This window comes from Odontomachus brunneus, unplaced genomic scaffold (assembly GCF_010583005.1).
Source record: "Odontomachus brunneus isolate Ranch 3 - 2012 unplaced genomic scaffold, Obru_v1 Obru_scaffold_010, whole genome shotgun sequence".
In the NCBI taxonomy this organism is placed as follows: domain Eukaryota; kingdom Metazoa; phylum Arthropoda; class Insecta; order Hymenoptera; family Formicidae; genus Odontomachus; species Odontomachus brunneus.
Window position 1 is genome coordinate 2,096,041 of NW_022639460.1, and position 18,777 is coordinate 2,114,817.

The following is an 18,777-nucleotide window of genomic DNA, read 5'->3' on the forward strand; positions in this document are numbered from 1 at the left end:
ATATATATATATATATATACACACACACACTGAGAAAAAAATTTATTAAATTTCAAAAAACGTTTGTTTGAATAGTACTGTGAAGATATTTATTTAAATTAAGTAATTATTTTCTAAAATTAAAGAAACAAATTTATATTTAAAACTTTATTTAATTTTAGAAAATAATTACTTAATTTAAACAAATATCTTCACACAGTACTATCCAAACAAACGTTTTTTGAAATTTAGTAAATTTTTTCTCAGTGTATATAAATAATTTCTCAATAAAAAATAATCTTTTGCGAACTTTACCAACTAGTCGGGCGATTCAATTTTACCTGACTTTCTGCACACAAGATCGGAATTATTTGCACGTCCGTCAGAAATAACGTTGTGATGACGATATCTCGATGAAGAATGGTCACGTATCGTCACACGTCCGTCGTTCTTATACACTCGTGATCCTTCCCTCGTTTCCTCCCGCCGCGTAATTACGCGGCCGACAATCGTTATCGTCTCGTAACGTCCGACACGGACGGTTGCGCGTGAGAAGGACGCGTTTCTTTCCTTTTTTTAACCTGTGATAATTATTCGTGTGGTATATTCCGTGAATGAGAAAGAGAGAGAAAGAGGGGGAGGGGATAAGAGAAAAAGAAACAGAGAGAATCGCGATTATATACGGACGGAGGAAATGAGCGACGCATTTCGATCGCGTAGGCGATTTGCGCCGTTCGATTCGACCGTCGAGACAATAGCGTGATCTCGATAGCCGATCCGCGGAATTGAATTATCCAGCAGGATTGCATCACTGGACCGAAGTCGGTAAACACGAGACGAGTTGATTCACGCGACGCGCAAAGTTCCTGCGCGCTATTTTTGCTCGTCGCATTAGCATCTCGATAAAATCTCGCTCCTACGATAATTGCACACACATCCATGTTAAAATGTGTGATTCATGTTACAATGTTACCTCCAATATTATCCGAGAAGGAAAATGCAGAACTATCATTAATCGATTATTTATTAATCATTGTCCACCGCAGGAGAATGTAATTGTAAGCGCAGTTAGAAGTAAAGATTGGAAATTCATTGTATAATAAATAAATAAATGAAATCCTGGAATATAACGTCCAAGTGATATCGACGTTTATCTACAGGTAAAATTAAATATTGGAATTTTCATAGTTGTATGATTGCTCTCTGAATTTCTTGGAGTAAAAATTCGCTCGAAAAGCAGAGTGGCCGCCGAGTCACCCGAATTCTGATGTGATTCTTCGCTCATATAGAATAAATTATCCATTCTGACTCAAGTAAACGTTTTTATTCAAAATCATACAACTTTTAGGTAAAAGAGAAAAAATATTATTATGTATATTTATACACGAAAAAGTTATTTAGTTATGAGCAAAGTCGTGCAAATATGACCAGCTATCTATCTATCTATCTATCTCAGGATTAATTGTCACATATCTTTCATGTAAAAGAAACAAGACAAATTATTTCTTATTTTAGATCTTAAGTATTTTATCAAAATTGGCGATATCAAGTATAATAAACAATCATTAAACTAAGATAATAATTCTCATGAACATTGTAATAATAACTCTGAACTATGGAATCATACGCGGACTCACTGTTGTGACATGTATAACATAATGTATTATTGCATATATTTCCATGCTCTTGCGTAAGTCACGTCATAGCCACGTGACGGACTCGCAACGCGTGACAACTAATGCTACTTTAGAGTTAATTTACCCTGAATGGTTATTTGGAATAAAAGAGATTATATTTATTATGTTGCAGTAACAGTTAATTAAATATGCGGGAAATGTTAACTAAACTCATAACATTGTTACAACTAAAAAGAGATTGCAACCAGAAATTCGAAAAACAACGAATCATTAAAAATAGAGGCAAGAAAAAAATTTACTCAATTTGTCCAGTTTTAAAAAAGCGTTTACAGGTATCACGTGTAATTTATCTGTCATAAACCATTTCATATATTCAACTAATATAATTATCCGATAAAAATTAATAAACAGATGTTTCCAATAAAAACCAAAATAAATTTTTATATTAAATCAAGATATCCGATTAAATTTAATCGAATATTTCCGGTCATAATGTGTATTATAGAGAAGAATATGCCATTTATTACGTGCGACATTAGATTTGCGACTTCTAAAGCTTCTAAGCTTCTGACGTGTGACTTCTGAACATATCAATCGTCACCAAGCAGTCTTTGATGAAATCTATTGAATTTGCTCATACCAATCGTCAATTAAACATCCTTTAATTAAACTCACTAAATTCAATCGTCAATTAAACAGCCTTTAATTAAATTTGTTAAATTCAATTATTAACTGAACGACTTCTAATTATCTTCGCTCATATTAATCATCGATTCAACGATTATTAATTGAATTCATGGAAACCAATCATCAGTTGTACGGTTTTCGATTGAATTCGTTGCAATCGATTGTCAATTAAACGGCCTTCAATTGAATTAATTCATATTAATCGTTGCACGATATCAATTAAAAGCACGATAATCGATTAAGAAAGTGACTACTTACTCGCAAGCCTGGTTGCAATCTCAGATAAAAATAATTAAGACATAATCCCAGGCAAATGAGAGCCAGACGCTGATCTTAGAGCGAAAACATTTTTATTTTATTCTTTCAATAATACTCAGTGTCGATAATACAGTTTCAATAATACAGCGTCACCGTACAATAGATTTTCTACAGTCTTTTCTAAACGCACGATCAATCTCCTCAGATAAAAGTGTCCCACACGACGAAATTTCTCTGTTGCAGTTGCACGCGGCCGCGCTCTCCTCGCTGCGCTCCGAGGTGGCCGAGCTGAATTCGCGTCTGGTGGCGGCAACCCGCGCGCGAGAGGCCGCCGAGGCCGCGCTGGTGAGGGCGGAGGTGCAGACGGCCCGCGCCGAGCAGCGGGCGGAACAGCAGGCGGCGCGGCACGAGGAGCGGCTCACCGAGCTGCATTCCGTCATCGCCGAGCTCGGCAGACAGCTGGAGAGGCATCGCGCCACAGTAATTGCCGAGGAGGACGAGTCCGGTAAGGATACACGACGACGACGACGACGACGATGATGCCGTCGTCGCCGCCGCCGATCTCGATTCCGCGTACCGATTTCGCTCCCCCTCGCCGCCGCCGCCGCCGTCGCCGTCCGCCTCGAGAAAGGGAAAAGAGAGACGGATCTCTCTCCTCCCGTGAACGGAGGCCTTCAACTTGCGGCCTTAAACGAGCGGCCACGGCCAATTCCCCGGGGTGAAACACGCGGGGCAATTCCCGTCGGGCAATCAGCGATCTCCCTCGGACTCCGGCAATAACGATAGTAATAGCCATCTCTCGGTAGCAACGTGGCGCTGTCCATTCCTCGACCTTGCTCTGTTTCTCTCTCTCTCTCTCTCTCTCTCTCTCTCTCTCTGTTCCTCTCGCTTCTTGATACCGAGAAGAGAGCAATCTTTCAGAGTTCCGCGAGCCGCGTCGCGAAAAGACTCAACCTTCAGCTGCTTCCGACAAGGGGATGATAGAGCAAAGAGAAAAAGAAAGAGAGAGACTCGTTTCTCTGAATCGCGATTATAAGCTACTCGCGAAAAATCATGCAAGAAATAGAGAGAGTAAGGGAAAAAAGAATGCACGTTTAATCGTTCGACGTGACAATAGGGTGGTTTTTTTCTTTCTTCTTTTCTCGATAACGCCCGCACAGAAGTCGAAACGAGCAGGGATGCCGAGGGTTCCATCACTAATCCAGTGGAGGAGAGCGAAGGCGGTGGGGACATCCAGGGGGACGGCGATCGCACCTTGGGCGACGCGGACTCCAGTTGCTGTGAAGACGAGAATCGACCGGCGGAGGTAAGCAAAAGGAAGAAATACCATGATGAATCAATTGATTAATACGTCGGCTGCCATGATAGTCACCACTAATCGCTTACCTAAATTACTTGGGGTAAAATTTTATTCGAAAAGTCAGCTGATCAACGGGCCACTCGAATTCCAGCGATCTTTCATCTTATATCGAGTAAATTCACCACTCTGAATCGTGGAGTGAATATTTCCACACGAAATTGAAGCGTGAATATGAAATAATTCTGCAAATTCTTTCTAATCGATTAAAATGTTCGCTTAACATTCGCTGGAATCAGAATCCATTCTAAGTTTGAGTAAAACATTTACTCTTGTGATTTCGAGTGGCGAGATCTTTACACTATCTCTGTGTGAAAATATTGCCAGAATTGTTATTAACCAAATTACTATTATAAATGACATTTCGGTCTCTAAAGTAAATTTTGATCACTTTTTTATGGATTTAAATGGATATAAAATCAGATATCATTTTTACATTACTATAACAATGATAAATAATGTATAGGTAAAAAATAGTTAAAAGAGTTAAGACAAATTTTGGCTACAGGTTTAAACAGATAAAAATGCTGCCATCGCATTCAGCGACCCAGAAAACACAAAATTATATATATATATATATATAACTTACGTTCAGGTCAGAATCGGTCCATTTTATCCGTTGTCCTTTTATAATTGTCACATTTTACTAATTTAACGTATAAAATGTAATCAATTGTGCATCAAAAATCAATACATAACCATTAGAAAGCCAATCAAACGAACTAATGAGTATATGCCTCGCGAATTGCATTCATCCGCCGCATATCCGGCGATTTAAGCTTGAATGGAGCATTGAAACAATCATAGTGGATATCGGCGTGGCAATGAAACGCTTACAGATACCACGTGTGATTATCTGTCATAAGCCATTTCATATATTCAACTAATATAACACAATTATCCAATAAAAATTAATAAACAGACGTTAGTACAGATTAAGTAATTAATACGCTGCACGTAGTCTGTGCCGCTCCAATGATTTATGTTCATATGTCACGTTGTCAGAATGACAGGGAACAGGACAGTCCGGCCGCGTTGCCTACCCCGGAACCGACGCAGCAAGCTGCCTCATGCCAGAGCGTCGCCGTAGCGACGCTGCAGGAGGAGATCACGGCACTACGAGCGGAGATCGCGAGCTTGCAGGCGCAGTTGGCTCATTTCAAGAGTCAGAATCACGCCGGCAGTCAGAGGCAAACGGCGGGCAGCGATTCGCCGCGTCGAGAGATCAGAGTGAGTAGAAAGAGCGACGACTCTCGGCGAGAAATACGAATTTTACATGTATATTTATGTACATTTTTAACCACCCTGCGCGACAATCCGAGTCTGACTCGGGGTGAACGAGCCCCCGAGTCAGACTGCAGGTAGCGTTTTCTTCCATAACTTAATAACCAGATGAACCCAAGTGGAAATTAAACCGCTTTTTTCTCAGCGTGGAAATTGAATTTTACGCAAATAAACACAATATTTCGAAATTTATTGGCCATACCTATTAGCATTTGCATCTCCCATCAATTTCTCGATCATCCATCCAGATAGCATAATTAACTAAAGATGTCTAACTAAATACTGATCTAACTAGATAACTAGAGACGTCTAAAAGATGTTCTATTTCTTTTAGACCTCTTTTGGACTTCTTTGAGATATCTTTTACTAATTTGTGCTGTCTAGCTACCTACAATTGTTAACAGTCTAGGTAAATTATGTGGAAGTCTATGAATACAACGAACCCTCGCCTCGTGAGTTTTGCAAATCTCTTATCTCCTTCGTCGCAGACAAGAGGCAACAACAGCTCACCGGAACCTCTGACGGCGCCATGCTCGCCTCTCCTGCCGCCGTTGCAGACACCACCGACGAAGAACGTGACAAGGGAGGAAGCGCCGGTCCTAAAAATGGCGGAGAGGGTGAGACTGAGGAGGACCGACGAGAGGCACATCACTGGACCGGACATCGCTAACCTCGGGGTGCGATTTCTGCTTTGTAGAACGTCGCTTCAGTCTCTCAACGAAACAGCGCGACCATAAACGTTCAATAAACGTATTCCAGGTGTGTTCCACCATGGTCGCCGAACACCTCGTGTCGGATCTCTTGGAGCAGTCGAACCTGCAGGAGTTGAACGGCTCTGAGAAGCAGTTCGAGGTCGAGACGGAGCGCCTGAACAGTCGACTGGAACACGCGCGAGCTAACAACGCGGTCCTCGCTCTCACCCTGCACGAGAGCAAGGCGCAATGCGATCGGTACGTTCTTCGTGTTCTTTCCTGAATTTTAACATGTTCCACTCTTCATTTGGGAAACTGTCCGTCTCAAAAATCTGTCCTATGGCTGCGTTTGCTTTGGATACTTTTGTGCTGATAGCGTTCCATTCTATTTTTATTGTTACACGTCAAAGATAGATAGAGTGATGCTTTCAGCATAAAAATATTCAGAATGAACGCAGCCTATATACAGGATGGCCGAAAAATCACTGCCATTTCAAATGTTTTATGATTAACAATTTGCAAAAAGAATTTTAAGTATATATTATTGTAAAAAATATTGTCAGTTTTTCAAATCACTAACCGACTTTTAAGTCACCCCGTATTTTTTATGAAATAATGAAAAGCTTTATTTTCCTGTGACCAATAAAGACCAATTGTAACCACTAAATTAATATTATTATTATTATTAAGATCCCTGGGTATTTGCGTCGGTTGTCTTTATTTGATAACGTCAGAAGCGAAAAATCGTATACCTATGATTTTTGCGTTATATGTCGAAATAAACATATCCATAGAACGACACTTGTGGTTGCAATACAACTCAAGTTTTAATCAAACTTTTCTCATCATTTCTGTTATGTTAATTTGATGGCTATCTAGTGATAGCAAAAAGAGAGTGTTCAGAGCATTTTACAAATCTGCTGAATCGATCACAAGTGTCTTTAAATGTACATATCTTTTTATTTCAACGTATAACGCAAGAATCGTGAGCATGCGATTTCTCGTTCCCGACGTCATCAAACAAGGACAGCCTACGCGAGTACTCAGTGTATAATGTACTCTTAAATTGTATAATGTTACGTTTAATTTGTATGATACTTATATGATGTAAGATTTAATTTGCTTGTGCGAAAGTACAAGATAAAAAATCATTGCTAATTACCGTTATCACACATATGTGACGTCGTGAGAACGTCGAGATCCTCGTGAGAATCGGCACGTGTGTAACACGTGGTAGCGAAAGTGGAACTCTTGGACGACTTGCGTTTTACAAAGGCGGCTTGCTTGTTGCGCTTGCAGGTTGAGTTTACTGGTGGGCAAGTACGAGTCAAACGCGACGGCACTACGCCTCGCGCTCTCCTACAGCGATCGCGCCATCGAGGCCTACGACGTTCTGGTCGCGCTGCTGGAAAGCGAGATCGCGCTCTCCACCGAGAGAAACAGCGTGACGATCGATAACAGGAGGGCCGCCGAGAACGTTGCGTATCACGTTCTGAATAGACTCGAAAACGACTGCGCTAATACACTGGCCGCGCCCTGGGAGGACAGCATGGTCTTATCGGATGAGTATGTATCACGGAACGTGATGGCGTCTTACACTCCAAGTATACAGGGTGTCTGAATTTGAGTACGATACGCTAAAGCCGAACAAACTGAACAGAAGTTTCAGCTCAGTTTGTTCTCAACTGAACAGAAAATTCTGCTCAATTTGTTCCGGGCGGAACATAAGTTTCTGCTCAGTTTGTTCTGAATTGAGTTGAATTGAGTTTCTGTTCAAGTCTGCTGATACGGTGTATCCTCTGCGGGAAAGAGAAAGAACAAAGAAGAAGAACTCTAGATTATATCTCTTTCTTCTTTTACAAGACAATCCTCAACAGATGAAGATCTCGCATTTCATGCGCAACATACGTAATCCTGATTACATAATCACTTCCTCGACAGGTCGGAGGTAACATGGTGCGTAGAGGACGAGCAACGACTCAGACGGCACATTAGCAGGCTCAAAGGAGAGCGTACTATGGTCAGGTCAACGGCGGTCGAGCTGGAGAGCGTGCACGCGGAGCCTTTGAACTCTAAGAACACCATCTCTCTGGCGGAGGCCAGAAAACTCGATTTGGAAACAGCCGTGCTTATGCAGGTAGATATCATCCAACTGAACGAAAGCTCGAAAGAAAAAAGATGACGATTCTCTATATCGTGGAAATATAATGCTTTTAGGAACTGATGGCCATGCGTGAGGATAAAGCCGAGTTACGCGCGAGAGTGTTCCTCCTGGAGAAGGAACGCGCCACGATAGAATTGAAGTTGAACGCGCGTGACACGCAGATTGCAGCCCAGCACGCCACCATACAGCACCTTCAAGGCCAGCTTAGCGACGCGGAAGCTATGCTCGCGATGGCCACGAACAAGGTATCAAGTATGAAGTGATCTCATATTTAGGATTATCTTAAATTCATCTTAACATTTTATCTACTACCGGTATCGTCACCAGAAAGTCTAGTAATAGTCTCTCAAGCGGTAAAACGTTTAGGAATATTTGGTGGGCTACATAGCATGTTAAAATGAACTAAGAGAATCTTAAATATAAAACCACCAGACTATGGATATCGTCTTTAGCCAAATATTATATTTAAGATTGTGTTAAATTCATCTTAAATTGCTGTAAGAGCTATTTTATGAGTTATATAGCATAATAATAACTTCAAATAATCTTAAAAATGTAAGCTCAGATTATTAATATCCTCTGTAGTCTGATTTTATACTTAAGGTCGTGTTAAATTCATCTTAGGATGAATTAGGACCGCTGAATGAGTAAGAACCGTTTTCTTAGTTTACATAGCATCTTAAATCTAATTTGAATAGGATCCAAATAATTCTAGCTACATTATTGAACTCCATGTATAAAGAAACACTTTGAACATACACTTGCAACGTTAAATAGACCGCATCTTAAAATAATAGATCAGATTTTAATTCTAAGATAAGAAGATCAGACCATGTAAAAACAACTTATAGTCTAATCTTATATTTAAGATCATGTTGAACTTACCTTGAAATTTCATGTGGCTAAAGAAAACTATGAATACTGTCCTTAGAATTTTCCTTTCCTGTCAATTAATCGAGAACCTGTGCAGGACCGAGGATTGAGCGACAACGAGAGTGAAGGAATGGAGTCTGAACTGATCGAAGCTCTGGGTAGGGAAGCGAGGCTGAAAGAGCGCTTACAGGAACTGATCTCAACCTTGGACGAGGTTAACAAGAATTCTGAACTGCGGCATCAGCAATCCGCCGAGCTTGTCAACGACTTGAAAAGAGCTAACGGGTAATCGTCGTGCGCGGATATGAATACATCGCTGTGAATTTTTTATTCGTTTAGCAAACGCATCCTTGATAAGTAAGGACATAAGAGTCGCTCGTCTGTTCTCAGAGCCTTGGTGCAAACCCTTGAGAAATCCAAGAAGAAGTACCAGTCTCGGCTTAAGAAGCTGGAACAGCAGATGCTGGGGATGGTGGAGAGGCATGCCGCGCAGGTATGACCGCGTATAGGTGAAGTATTCGCATTTTTGTGGTCACCCGGTATATCCGTCCGTGACTACGTTTACACGGCAGCCTAGAACTGATTTAGTAACGTCTGTACCGATAGCATAGTCTACGTTTATATCAGAGTTGGGCGCTTACACGTAAATCATAATACTCTCTACGTCTACGTGTAGACAATGTAAACTATGTATAAGATGTCATCTATATAGACAATAAATAATTTATGAATGTTGTTTAAAGAATTATGGCTTACCCAAAAATTAATGAGAGAGAGAGAAGGAAAATTTACATTTTTATTTAACTTCTCAAATCCTAATGTAAATTTATGAACATTGTTTTCTAAACAATTTTCAGTTCACAGAGAATTCTCTGGTTATATTTTTGCTGTCAGAATTCTGATGTAATCTTCTACTGACTTGTCACATAATGAAATGATAATTTTGTATAATTCATCTTTTTTAAACATTACACTTATTATTTATATCCAAAACAAGTATGTCTTATAATTTAAATACTTTTTTATACATTTTAATATTATTGACAATGTTCTATATAGTTTACATTGTTTCCTTGAAAAAGAGACTATAGATTGCAACAATAAATAATTTATATAGACAATGAGTAATCTATGAACGTTGTTTAAAGAATTATAGTTTGGTCAAAAATTAATGAAGAAAAGCTTATATTGCTATTTAACCTTTGGAATCCTGATGTAAATTTATGAACATTGTTCCCTAAATGATTTTGAGTTCACAAAATTCTGAATTATGTTGTTATCATCAAATTGAGTTCAGAGTTCAACCATTCAGAATGGTTATATTGTTATGAAAATTTCATGTAATTTATCTTTTTTAAACATTACATTTATAATTAATATCCAAAGCAAATGCAGTAATACTCTCATAATTGAAATGCTTTCTTTTTGTATATTTCAATACAATTGACGATATCCTATATATTTTACATTGTTCACATAAAAAAAAAGACCACATAGACAATATATAAACAATTCAGTTATAATCAGAAACATAACCAAAAAAACTCTGTGAACTTTAACTTTGTTTAGGGAACAATGTCCAAGTTTACATTGAAGGATTCTAAAAGTCAAATAAAAACAAACTTTTCTTCATTGATCCCTGAGCAAGCTATATATTCTTTAAACAGTATCCATGAATTACTCATTTCCTACATAAATAGCATCTCATATACAGTTTACACTGTCTACATACATAACATAGAAAGAATATCACAATATGCACATGTGTTCCAACCATAGTTGCAACATCTGGAATGAATTAGTCTTGTTGTTTATGTAAACATAGACTGTGCATGTTATCACAAGGACTCTAAGTCGTGTGAACGTGGTCCATGTTAAAAACACCAAAGATGCAACGGAGTGATTTATTATATCTTTGGAAATCATATAATATTCACATATTACACATAGTTTAAGATTCTACACTCTTCTACGTTCTCTTCTCTTCTTCCTCTTTCCTTCTTGCCTCTCCCTGCTGATCCATTCTCTCCTTCAGCTTCAACTCGACGAGTTCGTCCAAGTCGTCGAGCGGTTTGTATATCATGTGAACGCACTGCGAGCCGGCCAGCATCGACAGCATCGCGGCCGTGGTGAACGAGATGTAGCGTAGCCAAGATACTCCGACAGGCATTGCGCGATGTAGACAGAGTACAGAGGGCAGCTTCAGGCCTCAGAATCGACCGATGATGTGGTCTTGTGTAATTTTTCGTTCACAAGCTCTTCTATCTTCCGACGTTTGTACACTCTGTAGAAGTTAACCTCGCCCACGCGCCAATTGATCATAGAGAATTCCAGCAATGCCCCAAACACGAAAAACAGTGGCAGAAATCGAAAGTCGCCCAAGTACCGCTCCCCTGGCCACTTTCTGATGAATCGTCGAAATGTTCTGCTAAACATCGGAATGACTCGCACCTCGCGCAACTACCGGCTCTACTTCGCGGCCGCCATGTCGGATTCTTCCTAACGCGCAGCCGCAACATTAAGGTCTGTTCTTTTTGATGAACTGCCTGAAATAGTGCAGACTGGTACAATAAGTTAGAGTGAGACTAATATATTTTGTTTCACTCTAACTTATTGCATTAATGTGCACTAGTTCAGATAAAAAGAACAGACATTTAAATTATTCTTAACGCGCATATTCTTCCGAGTTAAAAATAACTTTCTGATCTAAAAGTGATACCCGTACTCTTCCACAAACTATATTTCATTTTCCTTGAAGCTTCTGGTCCCTCGCCGCGGCTATCTTGATTTTATCATGTCAGAAACGAAAAAATATACTAAAACTTGTAAAATACGTTTAAATAAAAAGATGTAGCAATAAAATGATGCAATCGATCAAGCAGACTTATAAAATAGTCCAAACACTCCTTTTTTTTCTTTTCTCTTATTATTTTATTTTAATGTTAATATAACGTGCAATTTTTCTCTTTAACGTACTTTTTCTTATGATTTTGTCACGTTAATTTTACGACTATTTATTGATAGTAGGAGGGAAGTATTATCTTACAGGTCTGCTCTATCGATTATAGTATCATTTTTTAAACATCATTTTACTTCAACGCATTTTGCAAGAATTTTCAGCGTTATTTTCTCGCTTCTGACGTCATCAATTAAAAGTTCCACGGTAAGGAGCTAGGACTCCTAATAGAACTCGATTCTATTATTCTCTATTCATAATATAGAATTTTGAAATTTAATAAAAACACCAGAAATATTGCTAGAATTTTTAGTACTTTCTTATTTAATTTCTTTTTTCTCTTTTTTTCCATTTTATAATTTAAAGTAACTTTATAACTTCTACAGACTTCATAATTTTATTAATTTACTGTACAAATGACTTTGAAATAATACGGCCAAAAGATTCCGTGTTATTCGAGAGTTGTCGCCATTTTTAAGCGTACGCTACTTGAGGAATGTCTGTATCAATCAATGTTGTTGTATTATTTTTACTTTTTCACTTTTGTAAATCAATGTAATCACCTTATATCTTCGGTATACCAAAGGGATTATTTCCCGTAAACAAACTAATAAAAAACATTCGGTAACGCGAGAATTAAAAAATCTAAAACTTTGCATAATTATAGAGTAGATTATTATTATTATTTAATACTACTTAATAATTAAAATTTTTTGAAATATCCCCTAAAATCTACATTTAAAAAATTTTTTAAATTAATTTTCCAAATACAAAAAAGTAAAACTTAAAAAATTAAATTAAATTAATTAAATTTATTTTTTTCAAGAGGATGTTTTCACTCCTAAAACCGTTTCTGAGCCATAACGAAAAATTATTTTGTTATTAAATATATTTGCTCTATAATTATGCAAAGTTTCAGATTTTTTTTAATTTCCGCATTGCCGAAAAAAATGTCCTTTGTGAATGAAAAATAAATAACTAAAATTTTTTTCGTGGCTTACAGGTAAAAACGTTGAAGCAACGCATAACTTTGCTGGAGGAGGAGTCGATGGGTTACAAGGGAAGCATAGCGCTTCAGTCTCAAAGTTCTGGTGCCAGCGAGACGTCGTTATGACAATCGAGTGAATAAAGCAACCGAGTATTGAACGCGCAACGCAAGCCTAATCAGACGCTCATTTTCGACGTCTCTCCCACGTTCAGTCCACGACGATTAGAAAGGCAAAACGGAGATCGCGAACTCACGTATTTTTTTACATACGAATAGTCGGCCGAAGAAGAGAGCGAGAGAAAGAGAAGGAAAGACAGAAAGAAAAGAAGAAAGAGAGATTAAACGCTTAGCTATTCGCTTTGTAATTATATCGTGGTATTAAATAACGCCGCTAACACGTCCTAACGCGGGATAAATAAAAACTTCAGCTGGGCCTACGCGCAAAATACGTGTGTAAATGTGTGTCGATGCACGAGAAACGCAAACTATGTTAAAGCAGATCCTTCGTTCATCTCAGCACCGTCGTGAAAAAAAAATTATAAATAATTGTTAATCAGTAGTGCATCGCGCTGTCGATTAAGTCAGTGATTTATCGCCGTTGTACATATGTATATTGTCAGCGTGAAAATCCGAGTGTGATACATGTATAAACCACGATAAAATAAATTGTGCTTTATTACCGAGGTCCCGCGCGGGCTTCGTAATGCCTCTATAAATACTCGAAGCGCATCGCGTACATTCATTCGTTGTCTCACTCAGCCGCCAACAGTGATACCTCAAAAATTCAACAGAAGATCCCGCTGCTCCTGCTCCTCCTGCTGCTGCATCTGCAGCGCCATCGTCTCCGTGGCGCTTTTCCCGGGCATGTCCGGTCCTTCGTCCGCCGGCACGTCGCTGATCTCGACCGCCTCCTTGTTCATCATCACTTTCTGTATCTCCTCCTCCAAGTGCACGCACGCCTGTTCGATTTCGTAATTCTTCGACACTAAACCAACCCACTGCGCCTCGAGGGCTCTCAGTTTGTCGCCGCCTTGGGTCTGCATCGACTTCCTCTGCCAGTTCACCTCCTGAATCTTCTTGCGCAGCATCTGCAGCTGCTTCTGCGCCTGACCGAGCAGCTGCACCAACACGTTCAGATAAGACTTCCAAGCTTCGCATCCGTACTCCATCATTAATTCCAGGTTGCAGATTCTGTAGTTGTTCAATATCGTGAGGAATGATACGTAACTTCAATCGAATGATATTCCCTAAATTTCTTGGTGTGGAATCTCTCTCAAAACGAGCGGGAAAGTGGCATTATTTTCACTCGAAACGGCAATTAAAACACTGCCACTCGAAATCGTAAAATTAAATGTTTCACTCAAGCTTTAAAGTGGATTCTGACTCCATATAAGATGTTTTAATCGATTAGAAGGAATTTGTTTTTATAATTGTAGAATTAGTTCATAATCACATTTTTTAATTTCGAGTGAAAAATTCTACTTTTCGAATAGAATTTCGAGAAAAAATAAAATTTCATTTCCCCAAGAAATTTAGAGTAGTAAGATTGATTAAAATCAAACAAATGAATATAATAAGAACAATATAAGCCGATTGCAGATGAAATTTTCTGATATTTTACAATATAAAGTACATGCAAGTACAAATTTCTTAATAAAATAATACATAATAACAATAAAATGAAATATCAGTCAGGACAAATTAATCAAATAATAGAACAAACTAACATTATAACAAATAATAAAATAAAAATGAAAAAATTAATAAAGTGTTAAGTATAATAATTAAACATTAAATATATAAGTAAAACAATAAGTAAATAAATATAAATATTAAGTATATAATTATAATAATAAACATAAAATGAATATAATAAGGACTAAGGAATATAATAAGGAATAAGAAATAATAATTTCGTGCCTGTAATTTGTACCTGTGATGTATATTTTATATAATAAAATAACAGTGAATTGATCAGATAACAGAATAAACCGAAATAAATATTAAGTAAACACTAAGTACACATAAAGCAAAAGAATAAGTAATTAAATACAATAATAAATAAAATGAATATAATAAGAACAATGAGAGCCAATAACTTTATATTGTATTAAATAATATTGTACTGAGCAAAGTACATTTGCAATCAGCTATTATTATTGTTATATTTAATATGTAATTACAATGAGAGAGAATAAATGATCACCAGAATCCTAGTCTACCTGGTAGCTTGATGCTCCAACTGAGCACTACTGTTCTCCACACTTTCGTTCCACGCACCCAAATCATTCATCTTGCCAGATGGAGGCGGTGGCAGCTCGTAACGCTTCATGCTGAGCACCTCCATTGGCAGGCGCCCGTGCATCCTCTCAAACTCGTGCTTCAGCACCGTCGTCTCGAATGTTATGCTCATAGGAGTCAGGTGCTCCAGGTAATTTTTTGTCGGCCTGTAACGACGCGTCTCCTCTTCCACCATCGCCAGAGCCTGGAATTCAAGACGTTTATATAATTCACGAGAAGAAGGGAAAAATAAGTGTACATAAATCACAACTATAACAGTTCATAAATCCAAATTTATTTGAGGCAGAGCCTAAGCTAAACTAACCTCTAATAGTATTATTGGATCATTAGATTATAAAGAAAAGATAAATTTACCGCTTCTCGCACTCCAGGTTCATCATATCCTTGGTCAATATATGGCAATGCATCGACTATCACTTCGCCAGCCATTGTGAAAAAAAATCAGTTCCGACTCCAACAATCTTTGTAAATAAACCAAACGTCCATCAGAGATAAGCATGAGAGCGGCCACCCGCTTATTTCAATGGCACCCTGTGATTAGCTCCGCGCTAGTTCCAAAGTTTCCGCTACGAGGCGCGACCATCTTCCATGGAAAAGCGAGGTCGTAGTTTATCTCAACAAGTGGATCGGAATGATGATCTGATCGAAACGACGTTCATTGATTATTCAAAATAACCAATAGTTTATTTCCAATTAATCAGTGTTTACAGTCAATTTAATTTTCGCGTTTAAATTCTTTAAAAAAATTTAATTTCGACTGGCCTTGGGTTAATCGTTCCGAGAGCGATTAATGACGTCATAAGTCTCTACTAACCAATCATAAAGCTTATAAGTACTTGTTCGACCAATAAACGTAGGCTAAATAATCCAGAGGTTACGCGACATTTCCCGAAAATTAGATGGAAAAATGGTGGTACCAACAAAAACCCCTAGACAACAATTTTAATTTCAGCGGATTAGTGATACTGTTGAAGTAGCAAGTCCATGAATTTTGCGGAGTCGTTTTGACATATGCGTGTGTATGTGTCAAATAACAAACTGTCACTAATCCGTAGAAATTAAAATTGTGATACTAAGGGGTTTTTGTTGATACCAACATTTTTCTATTGTTACGTCCCGGCGGGTTGCGGCCACGCTGCTGTGAAGAATAGCGCTCGAATCCTAGCACGGGATCAGATCGCAATTTTTCGAGCTAAACGAATCGCGTGATTCTACCCGGGGATCCGTGCGATCAAGAATAATCGCGATGGATTTTGCGCAAGACACGGAGTGTCTCAGATAAAGGATTATTTGGACAAAAATTATCACTGGCTGGCAGCCTGGTCGGTCGGACGTGACACTATCTAGTTTTCGGGAAAATGTCGTGTAACCAATCCAAAGCCAGTCGAACATGCTAAAATATGGGAGCGGTGTACTTGGACACGGTGCATTTGGACACAGCTAATCACAGCACCGTGTGATTAGAGACATTTTTAGGGTCCCTTGGAACAGCGACTTGTGATTGGACTGTGTCCAATTGCCCCGTGTCCAACTAATATACACCCCTAAAATATATTTTGTTACATTAGGGCTGCGTTCAAAATCTCTACTCGACGGATAGAGCAGCATCTAATCAGAACAAAGAGAACTAAAAAGATTTCTAATAAAGATTTCTTTATCATGATTGATTAATTGAATGTTACTCTACTCGCCGCGTAGGATTTTGGAACGCAGCCCAGAGCATGAGTTGTGCATGAGTTCAACTAAAAAGAACAGACTTTTAATGAAATTACATAAGAATATAGAAAGTGCAGCACAAACGACGATTTACTGCACTGACGAGACACAACATGCCGGAGATCCCGCGAGAAAAATTAAAAATGGCGGATGACGATGTAAATGGAGATTGCGATGATGTGCAGCAAGAGAAATCGCAGAAAAAAGCAGCCAAATATGACAGCGGCGCGGCAGATTTGGAGAAGGTGACAGATTATGCCGAGGAGAAGGAAATTTCCTCTTCCGATGGATTTTCATGCGTAAGTATGTACTTTGTGTATACACGTGTGTCATGATTCTAGATGATGCTACACATTTGCGTTTTTTCTGCACGAAACTAAGTAAACTGCGTGTCTCAAATCATTGTTTCAAGTAACTATACCCACAATTATCACACGAAAGCGGCAGATCTCGCGAAAGTTCAACCGTTCGTTTCGTAAAATGGATAACCTCAATATAACCTCTTTGCATTAAATCGCTCAATTTTATCGTGCATTTTCGTCTTACATTCATCTGTTTTTATCTGTGTGAATAAAAAATACTGTCTAAAACAGGCGATGAGCATAATTGGTGACCGTCGGAATAAAGAAGCCGCAGAGAAAAAGGCAAAAGAAAAGGAACTGCTCAAAGTGTCCATCAAGAAGGAAGATGTAGATTTGATCGTGAGTACACCACGTGTTATATAGCCCACAAGCTCTGTGGGCTTATTCTGTAACTTTTAACAACAGTGTCGTTATGTTGCACAAATATAAGATCTGTTCTTTTTTAAAAAACTTTCTGAATTGTGCAATAAGTTAAAATGGAACGATGATACTTTGTTCCACTCTAATTTATTGCACCAGTATACATCAGTTCAAAAAATAAGAAAAAACAATTAATAACAAAATAGAAATGGAAGAATATAAAGATGTAAAATTTACTTTGAGAAAATATTTATTATAAGTGAAGAATTAAACCGCATGGTTCAATGAAATTAATTATTCCAAATATTTTGTTATATTTGTAAATAGATTGAGAACGAATAACTGTAATTTTAATAAATCTTTATTTAGTAAAGAATTAGTAAGTGGAGATGTTGACGCCGTTACAAAATTGAAGATATTAACTATGTAGTATTTATATGTAGCAAGTTTGATGACATTAAAGCAGAGTTATATATACAATTAGAGTTATATAAACAATTAATGAGTCTTCAATCATTGAGTCTATATTATTTGGTAATTAGGACATGACTCATTTTTTAATTTAATTACTGTTACAACTGGCATTATCTACTATCTCATTAAAATTATAATTGATATTTATTAATTATTTTATTTTCTATATTTTTGATTGCTGACAGATCAAAGTTTTATATAAGTGTGTTAGTTTTGTTAGTAGTTCCATTAATTGCTTATTAATAACATAAAACCTACCTCTCTCGGGTTCAGTCTTAGTCTTCTTAGTTCAATTATTGAGACATTTACCTTACTGTATAAATCAGAAAGCAACGAATTGCAGCTCGCGCTTGTTTCAGATGAAAGAGTTGGAGATTAGTCGAAACTTGGCGGAACAGACTCTCAGGGAACACAGAGGCGATATCGTAGAAGCATTAATTACATTAACTAATTGATATTGTACAGGACTGTAAGTGATTTCTTACAAGTGCACAACTCCACAAATTCCATTGTAAATTACACATTTTTCGGGAGTTGTTAAGATACACTTTGGGTTATTAATAATATTTATTAATAAGTATTACAGTATATATAAATAATATCTGTACTTTTATTTCCTCTCACCTGCTACATATATTATATATTGTACACATACACGTGCGCAATGTATACATGTATTTAGAACAATA

General features: G+C 37.9%; 5 protein-coding genes across 12 annotated transcripts in view; 2 read left to right on the plus strand and 3 right to left on the minus strand.

Annotated features, from left to right (window-relative positions):
• Window positions 1-13,599, plus strand: part of LOC116840583 (colorectal mutant cancer protein) — a 99,708-nt gene extending 86,109 nt beyond the window's left edge. For 7 of the 8 annotated variants that reach the window (XM_032807449.1, XM_032807448.1, XM_032807452.1 and 4 more), the window contains 11 exons: window positions 2,805-3,066; window positions 3,722-3,867; window positions 4,924-5,148; window positions 5,691-5,879; window positions 5,962-6,152; window positions 7,194-7,460; window positions 7,836-8,031; window positions 8,112-8,303; window positions 9,029-9,216; window positions 9,322-9,424; window positions 12,891-13,599. In XM_032807449.1, the coding sequence (XP_032663340.1) occupies window positions 2,805-3,066; window positions 3,722-3,867; window positions 4,924-5,148; window positions 5,691-5,879; window positions 5,962-6,152; window positions 7,194-7,460; window positions 7,836-8,031; window positions 8,112-8,303; window positions 9,029-9,216; window positions 9,322-9,424; window positions 12,891-13,001 (2,070 nt within the window). In that variant the 3' untranslated portion in view covers window positions 13,002-13,599. Of the gene's footprint in view, window positions 1-2,804; window positions 3,067-3,721; window positions 3,868-4,923; window positions 5,149-5,690; window positions 5,880-5,961; window positions 6,153-7,193; window positions 7,461-7,835; window positions 8,032-8,111; window positions 8,304-9,028; window positions 9,217-9,321; window positions 9,441-12,890 lie in introns of all 8 variants that reach the window. The other variant, XM_032807451.1, reaches the window with a different exon arrangement.
• On the minus strand, window positions 10,822-11,142 carry LOC116840588. Its single transcript, XM_032807467.1, has one exon. It carries the CDS (start codon window positions 11,099-11,101, stop codon window positions 10,901-10,903), a length of 201 nt encoding a protein of 66 aa, XP_032663358.1. The 5' UTR covers window positions 11,102-11,142; the 3' UTR covers window positions 10,822-10,900.
• On the minus strand, window positions 11,096-11,442 carry LOC116840587 (small integral membrane protein 4). Its single transcript, XM_032807465.1, has one exon. It carries the CDS (start codon window positions 11,365-11,367, stop codon window positions 11,134-11,136), a length of 234 nt encoding a protein of 77 aa, XP_032663356.1. The 5' UTR covers window positions 11,368-11,442; the 3' UTR covers window positions 11,096-11,133.
• LOC116840586 (pre-mRNA-splicing factor SPF27) lies at window positions 12,255-15,721 on the minus strand. Its single transcript, XM_032807464.1, has 3 exons — window positions 15,531-15,721; window positions 15,098-15,360; window positions 12,255-14,066 (listed from the first exon to the last, which is right to left on the minus strand). Exons 1-3 carry the CDS (start codon window positions 15,603-15,605, stop codon window positions 13,652-13,654), a joined length of 753 nt encoding a protein of 250 aa, XP_032663355.1. The 5' UTR covers window positions 15,606-15,721; the 3' UTR covers window positions 12,255-13,651.
• Window positions 15,722-16,988: 1,267 nt separating this feature from the next.
• On the plus strand, window positions 16,989-18,689 carry LOC116840471 (huntingtin-interacting protein K). The gene is made up of 3 exons (XM_032807224.1): window positions 16,989-17,191; window positions 17,486-17,593; window positions 18,448-18,689. The coding sequence occupies exons 1-3, from the start codon at window positions 17,006-17,008 to the stop codon at window positions 18,541-18,543; spliced, it is 390 nt and encodes a 129-aa protein (XP_032663115.1). The 5' UTR covers window positions 16,989-17,005; the 3' UTR covers window positions 18,544-18,689.
• The last annotated feature ends 88 nt before the right edge of the window (window positions 18,690-18,777 follow it).

What these genes read in the sequence shown, in the direction of transcription:
- LOC116840586 (XM_032807464.1), bottom strand. Translation starts at nt 15,605, where the DNA reads ATGGCTGGCGAAGTGATAGTCGATGCATTGCCATATATTGACCAAGGA. An exon ending in AACCTGGAGTGCGAGAAGCG is followed by an intron (nt 15,361 to 15,530) that starts GTAAATTTATCT and finishes CTTGAATTCCAG; the next exon opens with GCTCTGGCGATGGTGGAAGA. An exon ending in TTGGAGCATCAAGCTACCAG is followed by an intron (nt 14,067 to 15,097) that starts GTAGACTAGGAT and finishes GAACAACTACAG; the next exon opens with AATCTGCAACCTGGAATTAA.
- LOC116840588 (XM_032807467.1), bottom strand. Translation starts at nt 11,101, where the DNA reads ATGCCTGTCGGAGTATCTTGGCTACGCTACATCTCGTTCACCACGGCC.
- LOC116840471 (XM_032807224.1), top strand. Translation starts at nt 17,006, where the DNA reads ATGCCGGAGATCCCGCGAGAAAAATTAAAAATGGCGGATGACGATGTA. An exon ending in CTTCCGATGGATTTTCATGC is followed by an intron (nt 17,192 to 17,485) that starts GTAAGTATGTAC and finishes TGTCTAAAACAG; the next exon opens with GCGATGAGCATAATTGGTGA. An exon ending in AGGAAGATGTAGATTTGATC is followed by an intron (nt 17,594 to 18,447) that starts GTGAGTACACCA and finishes CGCTTGTTTCAG; the next exon opens with ATGAAAGAGTTGGAGATTAG.
- LOC116840587 (XM_032807465.1), bottom strand. Translation starts at nt 11,367, where the DNA reads ATGTTTAGCAGAACATTTCGACGATTCATCAGAAAGTGGCCAGGGGAG.